This window comes from Citrus sinensis, chromosome 7 (genome assembly GCF_022201045.2).
Source record: "Citrus sinensis cultivar Valencia sweet orange chromosome 7, DVS_A1.0, whole genome shotgun sequence".
NCBI lineage: Eukaryota > Viridiplantae > Streptophyta > Magnoliopsida > Sapindales > Rutaceae > Citrus > Citrus sinensis.
In genome coordinates this window covers 16,904,530-16,916,916 of record NC_068562.1, presented here as the reverse complement: position 1 = coordinate 16,916,916, position 12,387 = coordinate 16,904,530, and the positions used below count along the sequence as shown (strand labels likewise).

General features: G+C 36.3%; 2 protein-coding genes across 2 annotated transcripts; one reads left to right on the top strand and one right to left on the bottom strand.

Moving 5' to 3' along the window:
* Window positions 1-2,942: 2,942 nt before the first annotated feature.
* Window positions 2,943-5,348, bottom strand: LOC127898846 (uncharacterized). The gene is made up of 2 exons (XM_052431337.1): window positions 5,003-5,348; window positions 2,943-3,922 (listed from the first exon to the last, which is right to left on the bottom strand). The coding sequence occupies exons 1-2, from the start codon at window positions 5,346-5,348 to the stop codon at window positions 2,943-2,945; spliced, it is 1,326 nt and encodes a 441-aa protein (XP_052287297.1).
* A 2,208-nt stretch (window positions 5,349-7,556) lies between these two features.
* On the top strand, window positions 7,557-10,405 carry LOC107175103 (uncharacterized). The gene is made up of 2 exons (XM_015526466.3): window positions 7,557-10,102; window positions 10,198-10,405. The coding sequence occupies exons 1-2, from the start codon at window positions 9,652-9,654 to the stop codon at window positions 10,212-10,214; spliced, it is 468 nt and encodes a 155-aa protein (XP_015381952.2). The 5' UTR covers window positions 7,557-9,651; the 3' UTR covers window positions 10,215-10,405.
* Window positions 10,406-12,387: the final 1,982 nt, after the last annotated feature.

Sequence of the window (12,387 nt, the reverse complement as noted above, 5' to 3'; positions counted from 1 at the left end):
AACTAATAAACACATCCTCACCATCCATTAAAACCTACTCATGGAACCTTCCATGAGTTGGGCTTGATTTATTCATCTTGGATCAAGTTTATGATCCAACACCTCCCCTTAAACTTGATCCTGTGACACCAAGCAAACTTCTGAATTTTACAAAGTCTTCTTATTTGAGTGGTTTGGTGAAGATATCAGCTGCTTGATCTTGTGATTTTACATACTTGATTTGCACTTCTTTTCTTGCAATACACTCTCTTATGAAATGAAATGATAGCGAGTGTCTATGTGTTTACTTCGATCATGAAAGACTGGATTCTTGGATAAGGCAATTGCTGATTTGTTATCAACACAAATCTCAGTTGGCTCTTCTTGTGCCAAACTCAACTCCTTTAGCAAATTTCTGAGCCAAATTGCATCACAAACACTTGATGTGGCAGCTACATATTCAACTTCACAGGTGGATAGCGTGACAATTGGTTGCTTCTTTGACATCCATGTGAAAGTAGTATCTCCTATGAAGAACACAAATCCCGTGGTGCTCTTTCGATCATCTACATCTCCACCCCAATCGCTATCGCTATATCCAACAAGCTTGTAGTTATTAGAAAATGAGTATAGCAAGCCGAAATTAGTTGTACCTTTGATGTAGCGAAGGATTCTTTTTGCAGCTTTAAAATGGGTAGTCTTTGGATTCTCCATGTATCGGCTCACAAGTCCAACAGCATAAAGGATATCTGGTCTTGTGCATGTCAAATAACGTAGGCTTCCAACCAAACTTTTAAAGAATGTTGGATCTATATCTTTGCCTTCATCATGTTTGGATAACTTGACTCCGCATTCCACTGGTGTGCTTATAGGCTTACAATCATTCATCTTGAACTTCTTAAGAATCTCCTCTGCATAGCTTTCTTGGGAGATAAATATGCTTTCTTCCTTTTGCTTGACTTCAATGCCGAGGTAATATGCCATCAGTCCGATGTCAGTCATCTCGAACTCTTTGATCATCACTCTCTTGAACTCTTCAAACAAGCTTGGATTACTTCCAGTGAAGATGAGATCATCCACATACAGGCACACAATCAAAATATCTCCATATTTTTCTTTGACGTAGAGAGCATGTTCATATGGGCATTTGGTGAAGCCTTTCTCTTGAAAATACTTGTCAATTCTGCTATTCCATGCCCTTGGTGCTTGCTTTAACCCATAAAGAGCTTTCTTCAATCTCAAAACTTTGTCCTCGTGTCCTTTCACCACATAGCCTAATGGTTGTTCGATGTAAACTTCTTCTTCAAGGAATCCATTCAAGAAAGCAGACTTCACATCCATTTGAAAAATCTTCCATTTGTTTTGAGCAGCCAAAGAAATAATAAGTCTAATAGTTTCAAGTCGAGCTATAGGAGCAAATACCTCGTCATAGTCTATGCCAGCCTTTTGACTATAGCCTTTTGCAACTAGCCTCGCCTTGTGCCTTTCAATTTCTCCCTTCGCATTTCTTTTTGTTTTATACACCCATTTGACACCGATCGCCTTGTGACCTTTTGGAAGAGTAGTAAGCTCCCAAGTATCATTCTTCACAATGGCTTTGATTTCTTCATCCATTGCAATTCTCCACTTCTCATCTAGTGCAGCTTCTTGGAAGTTGACTGGCTCACAATCAGCAAAGAGGCAAAAGAGAGTGAGATTATCATGTCTCTCAGTTACCTCATAGAGATCTTGAAGACTCCTTGTACGTTCTTCGGTTCTTTCATTTAAGAAAGACGGTGGTGAATCTCCGCATGTGGTTGGTGCTGGTGAGATAGGTGGAGTGGCAGGCTCTTGTTGTTCATCTACTTGTTTTACCTGTGTATGATCATCTTCTTCAATGGAAAAGAAGTTGAAGTCATCCACACCAGAGCCAAAATCCCATTCTCCTTCTTCATAAAAAATTACATCTCGACTGATCACGATCTTTCCATTGTTTGGATTGTAAAGCTTGTATCCTTTGGAGTTGTTGTCGTAGCCGATGAAGATAAACTGCTCACTTTTGTCATCCAGCTTGGCTCTACTTTCGTCTGGTACATGTACATGGGCAATGCTTCTGAAAACTCTTAGATGGGTGATGCCAGGTTTTCTTCCACTCCAAGCTTCTTGTGGCGTCTTGCCCCACACGCTTCTTGTTGGAGATCGATTGGATAAGTAGATTGCACATGCAACTGCTTCAGCCCAAAATTCTTTGGGTAGCCTCTTACTCTTAAGCATGCTTCTTGCCATGTCGAGGATGGTTCTGTTCTTCCTTTCTGCAACACCATTTTGTTGGGGGGATCTTGGAATTGTCAAAGGGCGTCGAATTCCATTTGCTTTACAAAACTCTAAAAATTCTTTGGAAGTGAACTCTCCACCTCGATCAGATCTCATGGCTTTAATCTGGTATCCACTTTCTTTTTCAACTGCAGCTTTAAACTTCTTAAAAGCTTCAAAGACTTCTGATTTTTGCTTCAAAAAATACACCCAAGTTTTTCTTGAAAAATCATCTATAAAAAGAAGGAAGTAATTACTTTTACCAAGGGAGTTTGGCTTGAATGGACCACACACATCAGTATGAATGAGCTCGAGTGGCTTCTGAGCTCTTGAGTTTGACTCCTTTGGAAAGCTCTTTCTGAACTGCTTGCCAAGTAAACATCCTTCACAAAGTTTATTAGGGTGATTGATGTATGGCAAGCCTTTCACCATGTTCTTCTTAGATAGTAGCTCCAGTCCTCTAAAGTTGAGATGCCCATATCGAAGATGCCAAGTCCAGGATTGATCTTTGTGACAGGCTTTGAGACATTTTGCAACATCATTTTGAATATTTAAAGGAAACATTCTATTCTTTGACATTCTCACTTTTGTAATTAGATTTCCTTTGTCATCTCTTAGAAAAAGACTATAATCTTTTAAGTGAATATCATAGCCCTTTTCTAAAAGTTGACCTAAACTAAGAATGTTGCTTTGTAAACATTCGAAATTATTTGGTGGCTACCATCTTTTGCACGAAAAAGAATGTTACCTCTACCCTTCACTGGTACTTTTGAATCATCTCCAAAAGTGACACTGCCATTCACAAATTCACTTAGTTGCACGAATATGCTTCTGTTTCCACTCATATGATTGCTAGCACCTGTGTCAAGATACCATGTATTTTCTTGACCTCCATTTGTGTCATTGCATGCTAGTAAAAGTGTGCCATCTTCACCATTTTTCTCTTCAGCATAGTTCACTCTCTCTTCAATTCTGGTGCTTGGAGCTATGCATTCTGAAGCATAATGCCCAAACTTTTGACAATTATAGCACTGTACTTGGGATTTGTCATACCTCGATCTTGAATTGCCTCTGCCTCGTCCTCTGGTTGAGCTTTCTCCTTTGGCATAATTGGAGTTGTTGTTGTTGAAATCCCAACCTCGTCCATGACCACGACCTCTACCTCGTCCTCGACCTCTACCTCGGACATAGTGCCTTCTCTCATTGTCGGAGCTTTCTTCTCTTTTCTTTGGATTGACTTCCATCTTGAGAAGTTGTTCTTCGATTCCTTGCTTCTTTTTTTGTTTTTCTTCATAGGCTTGCAACCTTCCTTGAAGTTGCTCGATCGTCATATCCTCCAGATCTCTTGTTTCTTCAATTGTCACAACAATATGATCAAACTTCGAGTCTACTGATCGAAGTATCTTTTCAATGATCCTTACCTCTTTTAACTCCTCGCCATTTCTTTTTAATTCATTGGAAACGGTCACAACTCGAGTAAAGTAGTCAGAAATTGACTCCGACACCTTCATGTGTAAGGACTCAAATTCTCCTCGTAATGTTTGGAGACGAACCTTCTTAATTTGCTCCGCTCCTTTGTAAGAGGTCTCTAGTTTCTCCCATGCTTCTTTTGAGGAGGTTGTACCAGCAATCTTTTCAAAAGCATCTTCATCTAATGATTGAAAGATGAGATACTTTGCTTTATTCTCTTTCTTCTTCAAGTCTTTTAAATTCTCCTTCTACGCCGCAGTTAAAGTGGCTTCATTTTCTGGCACAATAAAGCCTTTCTCCACGACATCCCATACGTCATGTGCACCCAATAGAGCCTTTATTTTAATACTCCAATTGTCAAACTTACTTCCTTTTAATTGTGGAACTTGAAATGACATCATACCACCGTTTGCCATAACTCACAAATTGAGTGAGAATTTGGAGATTCTGAATGCACAGATGGATCCGGCACGTCAAAAAACCTTGGGAAGGACTCGAGTCAACTTTCGGTCAACGGTCAACGGTCAACGCTGGTCAACGGTCAACGTCGGTCAACGGTCAACACCGGCTTGGTAGTCTCGGTTCGGTCCGGATTGGTTCAGCTCCAGTTGGCTCGGTTCGACTTGATTCGGTTCAGCTCGGCTCGCCTTGGTTCAGTTCGGCTCAGCTTGGTTCAACTCGGTGAGTCGACTCAGCTTCAGGACATAAAACTTCCGGCGGCAAGTGTGGGCGTGTCCGGTCTCGGATCGGGATGATTTTTGCGGCGTCACGTTCCTCTTGTCGAGATCTTCGATTTGATATGCTATATGACTATATATAGCATCAAGCACTAGCTCTGATACCACTTTGTTGGAGGATTAACAATTAAAACACACTATTTTATTTCTTCAACAACACTCCTCACCAATTACAACTCTTATTTTTCACTCTCTACACCTTATAGATTTTGCTGCTTCACTTGATGTTTAAACCAAAGGGGAGAGGGGGTATTTATACATGAAACAAACTAATCACAACCATTCATTTATTCAACTAATAAACACATCATCACCATCCATTAAAACCTACTCATGGAACCTTCCATGAGTTGGGCTTGATTTATTCATCTTGGATCAAGTTTATAATCCAACAATATGTTCATAAGGACATTGTTTGAAACCCTCCTTCAGAAAATAAGCTTCTATACAACTATACGAAACTCATAGAGCTTATTTTAATCCGTGTAAAATTTAGTTTAATTTATACACTTTACGCTCACTACCATGAATGACATAACCAGGGGCTTGATCAATAAATATCTGCTCCTCCAAATTGCCATGTAAAAATGCTAACTTTACATCCAAGTGAAGGATAGGCCATGAATTTTGTGCTGCTATTGATATAACTAGTCTGATTGTATCATGCCTTGTGATAGGAGCAAAACCTTCCTTACAATCAACGTTATACTCTTGTTTATAGCCTTTAGCTACCAACCGCGCTTTGCATTTGTCAACTTTGCCATTTTCTTTTAGTTTTGTCTTGTACTCCCATTCAATCCCAATGGTCTTTTGCCCTTTAGGAAGCTCCACTAAATTTCGAGTGCTGTTTTTCTCAATGGCTGCATCCATGGCTTTCTGCCACTTTGATTCTTTGATAGCATCTTCAAAAAACTACTGGATCACAATCTAAAAAAAGAGCAAAATGTGAAAGTGGATCATCTGAATGATCAACCCCAGTTATCCTATAATCTGACATCCATGCTGGCATTCTTTTAGCTCATTGACGTCTTTCGCAATTTGTTTCAATAATGGCTGGACTTGGAGGATCTATAGGAACTGTTAGTATTGGATGTTGCTCAATCATATCTTGTTGCTACTCAGTGACATCTTCTGCATGAAAATCAATAGAAATTTGTTGCCCAACAGTGTTATTGTTCCATAACCAAAAGTTTTCTTCATCAAATATGACATCACGACTGACAACAATCATCTTGGTGATAGGATTGTATAATTTGTAGGCTTTTGACAGATCACTAACACCAAGAAAAATGCATTTTTCTCCTTTGTCATCTAGCTTTCTCCTCTTTTGATCCGAAAACAAGTGTAAGCAATACTCCTGAAAATTCTGAAATGATGAACTGTAGGTTTGTTTCCATTCCAAGCTTCTTCAGGGGTCATATTTTGAACAGCAAAAGTTGGGCTTTTGTTCAAAATATGAATGATCCAATTAATAGCTTCAGGCCAAAATGTTTTTGGAACTCGACTTGTTGCTGTTAGTAATATGCCCTATAGGCCAATCGAATGGTGTTTGTTTGTTTAGGGTATTATTGTATTTGAATAGCATTTTGATATTTATAAAATGGCAAAGTTATCACCATTCATGAATATAGTTCAAGAAGTAAAATAGTTAAGGAACACATTCTCGAGTTTGTCGAGAATATGAAACGTGCATCCTTTGTACTATACTTCTAAAATAGTTCCTAGTGGTGGATTTATGATTGGACATTATAAATTCCTATAAATACTACTATGTGTTATGACTCCTTATGGTATGTGATACTAAAATGGATGGTGAGTTTCATATCATTGACATGAGATGTCAAGTCAAACACATAGATACTTGTTGAGAGAACGAGTTTACTGAACTTGACCAAATATAGTATGCCATATGGTTTTGAGTGTTAATGGCTTATTATACATTGTAATAGACACTATGTTTAGTAATGGTCTTTAGACCTGAGGCATAACAGATGTCTTATACATAGACATCTTTGATATGCGAAAGCATAATAATTGATTCCTAATCAAGGAAGAGATCTAGCAATAGCTGTCATGGTTGGCTATGTATGAAGACAAGTGTATGACCAATATGGAATTCATCACTTTGTAATATACAAAAAGGATGTCCCTATGAGATAATATGAATTGGTATGAAAAATCCTTGGCCAAGGTGAAATATATTTGAAGGAGTTCAAATTATATTTTCATGCCAAGTTCATTTAGATTTATTTTGAGATAAAGCATAACTGCTTAATATAATAAACCATAAGCCATGCTTTTCTCTGGACATGGATGATGAAGAGACCAAGACATAGAGATACAATGGAATAGGTTCTATAGATCCAACAATTCTTGTTATTTGGATAGTTGTGATATACTGCTAGGTGTCACTCATGACTTGTAGAAACCTTAAGATTAATATTGGTAAAGCGTATTAGCAATGCATCTTAAGGTCATTAGAAAAGTTCTAATTGATGACTAAAGCGTTTAGCATCATTTAATGAATAAAGAGTTATCATTAAAATAGTTCTACTACCTTATAACTAAGAACCTAAAAGGTCACACACCAAATAGAAATGAAAAAGGAGTTACTAGAAAATGAGAAGTTAAATTTCCTAATTTTAGGAAAATCAATATTTATATTATAATTCATTAAGAATGAATATATATATATATATATATCTTAAATATGATTTAAGATAGAAATTTAGACGTTCCATAAATAGTTTAAGGAACAAAATAAATTTCATAAATCCTCAATTAAACATTATGTAATATCGAGCACGTAAAATGACCATTTTGGACATGTTCCGGTTCATATATGATTATGGACTTCTAGCCCAATTTTGGGCTTTTATTGGATCTAATATGGATTAAGAGAAAGCATTAGAACATGTCACAAAAGAAGCCCACATTCAACCATTTGATTTGATCAAAATGGGATTAATTAATTAAAGATAAAATTAATTAATTTAGCATTTATTTATTTGATTAAATAAAATATTGAAGTGATAAGATCACTTTCAATAAATAATGGCTAAGTGGGTGGGTCTAGTACATGATAATGTTTGGTGCCATTATTGGAGATGATGGTGGCTTTATTTGGTAGAATGAATCATCATGAACTAGCATTCATGTTTCTTCATTATCTCTCTCATTTCTAAACGAAATTTCGAGATTCCAAATCCTATGAACTCCTAGAACATTTCTAAGTGTGGACTGACTAGATTCATCACAATTGGGGTGCTTTAAGGATCTCAGATCGTGGGAAAACAGAAGCTGTTCGTGCAGAGCTCTATTTTCTGGACAGTGTTCGTAGCTTGCTGTTTTCAGTCATTTTCTCCTACTTCACGAAGTCGTTTTTGAAACTACAAGTGAGGTAATTAAACTTAAATCTTTCCTCTTGATTTTCGTTTTTGAATGAAGCCGATCTGAGGTTTCTAGAGCTTCCACCATCCGTTTTAATTTTACTGCGCAAAAGTTGCGTTTTTAGAAACCTCATGGACAAATGTTGCCCTTCAAGTGGTATCAGAGCCATCTTCATTCAATTTTGAATTTTTGAAGCATGATTTATGTTATTTCCATTTATAATAGCATGAAGGATGATCATGGAAAGACCTAGATATTTTATGATAAATTTATGTCATGTGATGATTGAATATATGCGTGATTGAATGAGCTATTGATTTATTTGTTGATTTGGCCGATTTCTAAAGGCTTTAATGGTTGTAATATTTTTAAATAGGGACTTGCATGTCTCTCCTTCTATTAAGATCTGATTGTATCCCATTACCCCTAAATTTGTACCCAGTTCTTCTAAATATGTAATTTCTACAAGTGAGATGATTGTAAAAGGAGGGACGGCGTATTTACGATGCCTTGGAGGTTGGAGCAAGAAGACTTTATGAATCGTTGCAGCACTTCCAATGATATTTTGGCCATTCAAATAGAAATTAATAATTGTAATAATTTGAGGCATAAGATGTCTCATAATCATTATTGTTTGCTTGATACCTAGGTGGACCTTAAAACCAATTTTGGCTCAAATTGGTTTTATTAGAAAATTCCATGATTATCCTTGGTTGGTTTGTCTATAATATGCATGAGATGTATATTAGGGTGCTTAGACATATTTGAATATTGAAAATGGAATAACATGCTAAAAAGTGAGACCATAATAATGACCAAATACTCCCTAATTAAATAAACATAATTATTGTTAAGTTGTAATGATGGATATTGAGAATATCCATCATGGCCTACTAATACCAATGGAATATTTAAAATATTTTATGCTTGGGCTAGTTGTCATGGATACATGGGCTACTCATTCATTAAAATATTAAAAACAAACCATATATCATACGATGATGCATAATTCATACATTAAGCTACCAAGAACTGTTAGGTGAGATTAGTAAGATGTTTTGAAATATGCAAGGGTATTAGGGTAAACTTAACTAAATCATTTATACTAAGAACTGTTAGGTGAGGTATTAATGATTTAGAGGCCGAAGGATAATCGGTACATGCATGAGATGCATTTGGTAAGAGTTACCTACTTATTATAATAAGTAAGCCAAGAACTGTTAGGTGAGGTAAACTTATGCTAATGAGAATCCGATTCCTACTAGAAACTTTTACCAATGAGAGTTTCCGTTTCTTGCATATGGGAGTGTTATGAAATGATAAAATAGTGGAAGGTACTATTTGGTTTAAAGACCAAAATCAAATAGATTATAATAAAATAAAATGCTAATAATTTAATTTATATTTTCTGCAGAAATATTTAATAATGAATAATCCGTTGGCACGAATTCTGGAAAACTACCGTTTGACGGGACCCAATTACGTTGATTGGTTCAGAAATTTAAGAATTATTCTTAATTATGAGAAAATTAGCTATGTTCTTGATACACCTAAGCCAAATGAAATTCCTGAGGGAACAAGTGAGGCAGAACGTGTCACTTATCAGAAGTGGCAAGATGATGACCTAAGTGCTAAAAGCTATATATTGGCATCGATGTCCAATGAACTACAAAGGCAACATGAAAATATGCCTAATGCAAGTTCCATGATACTTCATCTACAATAGTTGTATAGTGAACAAAGTAGAACAGTTAGATATGAGATATCTAAGAAACTGTTCAGAATGAGAATGACTGAAGGATCGGTCAATGAGCATGTACTCAAAATGATTGACTACATAGAGCAGCTGGAAGCTCTTAATTTCTCAATGGATGGGGAATTAGCTATCGACCTTATCCTACAGTCCTTGCCAGACTCATTCTCTCAATTTATCATGAATTTTAACATGAATAAAATGGAGTGCAGTCTTGCTGAACTGCTAAAGATGCTTAATACTGCTGAAACTTGCATAAAGAAGCCAAAAGATGTTATGGCTATAGAAGGGTCCTCAGCTAAAAAGGGTAAAAAGAAAAAGTTTCAACCTAAGGCTAAAGGTGGGATTAAGAAGGGGAAAGCTAATAAGCCCAATGACAAGGGAAAATGTTTCCATTGCGGTAAGGATGGGCATTGGAAGAGGAATTGCAAAGCTTACCTCAACAGCTTGAAAGTCAAGCCTAAAGAGAATCCTTCTGAAGGTATGTTCATTATTGAAACTAATATTTCAATTATTCATTCTACTTCTTGGATTTTAGATTCTGCTGCAACCACACATATTTGTATGTCAATGCAGGATCTGTAAAGAAGTAGAAGACTTAAACAAGGAGAAGTGTCTCTTAGAGTGGGAAATGGAGCAATGGTTACTGCCTTAGCTATAGGGACATTTTTCTTATAAATGACATCTGGGGATGTAATAAGTTTGAATGATTGTTTATTTGTTCCTTCTGCTGTAAGGAACATAGTTTCAATTTCATGTTTATGCAAAGACAATTATGAATTTTATTTCAAAAATAAAATTTGTAACATTTATCATGAGAATAAATATGTTGCATATGGTACTTTAGATAATGATCTTTATGAACTAAACATGAAAGAAAATAATGAGCATGTTGTGAATGTAAATACCATAACACATAAACGTGAAAGAGAAGAAATAAGCCCCAAATATAAATGGCATTTAAGGCTAGGTCATATTGGAGAAGATAGAGTCACAAAATTGGCTAAAGATGGACTAATAGGTCTATTTGGTTTAGAACCTTATCCAACTTGTGAATCATGTCTTCAAGGAAAAATGACCAGGGCACCCTTCGTTAGACGAAGTACAAGGGCCACTGATTTACTTGAACTTATACATACTGATGTATGTGGGCCATTTAATGAAATAGCAATGGGTGGATATTACTACTTCATAACTTTTATCGACGATCACTCAAGGTATAGTTCAATAGACTTAATGAAGTATAAATCTAAAGCCTTTGAAAAGTTCAAAGAATACTGAAATGAAGTAGAGAAACATACTGGAAAAGTTATTAAAACCCTACGATCAGATCGAGGTGGTGAATATCTCAGTGGAGAATTCCAGTCTTACCTTAAAGAAAATGGTATTGTTTCACAATGGACACCTCCAGGTACACCAGAGCTTAATGGAGTATTTGAGAGGAGAAATCGCACACTGTTAGACATGGTGCGATCAATGGTGAGTTATACAGACTTACCAATTTCTCTTTGGGGATATGCTCTCCTTACTGCAACATATGTACTAAACAGAGTACCTTCCAAGTCTGTACCTAAAATACCATATGAGATATGGTATGGTAAACAACCAAGCCTAACTCATCTTAGGATTTGGGGATGTCCTGCTTTTATCAAGAGACTCAAGAGTGAGAAACTTGAAGCTAAAGCGGATAGTGGGAGGTTCATTGGATACTCAAAGGAAACTTTGGGTTATTACTTTTACATCCAATCTGACCAAAGGGTATTGGTCAGTAGAAATGTCATATTTCTTGAAAAAGAGTGTATTAAAAAAGGTGGACAAGCAAGAAAATTAGAATTTATTGAGAATTCTAATGAGGATAAATCCAATGAAGAGCATGTTCAAGTATAAACACAAGGAACACAGTAGCTACGTAGATCTAGTAGGATAATTCACCCACCAGAAAGATATGGTTTACTTCATCAGATGAACGATATATTTTTATTGGGTGATACGGATCATAGAGATGATCTTACTAGTTACGAAGAGGCAATATCAGATATTGACTCTAAGAAATGGCTTGAAGCCATGGATTTAGAGATGGACTCTATGAGAACCAACCAAGTCTGGACTCTAGTGGATCCACCCGAAGGTATTATACCTATCGGATGCAAGTGGATCTTCAAGAGGAACATAGGCTTAGATAGAAAGGTAGAGACCTATAAAGCAAGATTGGTAGCTAAAGGTTATCGTCAAATACAAGGTATAGACTATGAGGAAACCTTTTCACCAATAGCCATGCTAAAGTCCATCAGAATCTTATTGGCTATACCAGAATATTATGAATATGAGATTTGGCAAATGGATGTCAAAACTGCATTTCTTAGTGGGTACATTGAGGAAGATATCTATATGATACAACTTTGTGGTTTTGAATCTAAGACAAATCCTCATAAAGTATGCAAGCTAAGAAAGTTCATTTATGGGCTAAAACAAGCCTCCAAGAGCTGGAACATCCGATTTGATGATGCAATCAAATTATTTGGTTTCATCAAGAATGAGGATGAACCATGTGTTTATAAAAGGGTCAGTGGGAGTGCAATAACTTTCCTTGTGCTATATGTAGATGGCATATTGCTTATAGGAAATGACATTAGACAAATGTCTTCTGTCAAAATTTGGCTTTCTCAAAACTTCTCCATGAAAGACCTAGGAGATGTAATGTATATCTTGGGAATCAGGATTTATAGAGATAGATCTAGAAGATTAATAGGTCTATGTCAAGCTAAG

What these genes read in the sequence shown, in the direction of transcription:
- LOC127898846 (XM_052431337.1), bottom strand. Translation starts at nt 5,348, where the DNA reads ATGGATGCAGCCATTGAGAAAAACAGCACTCGAAATTTAGTGGAGCTT. An exon ending in CCCTGGTTATGTCATTCATG is followed by an intron (nt 3,923 to 5,002) that starts GTAGTGAGCGTA and finishes TTCAATCATTAG; the next exon opens with ATGAAGATGCTTTTGAAAAG.
- LOC107175103 (XM_015526466.3), top strand. Translation starts at nt 9,652, where the DNA reads ATGAGAATGACTGAAGGATCGGTCAATGAGCATGTACTCAAAATGATT.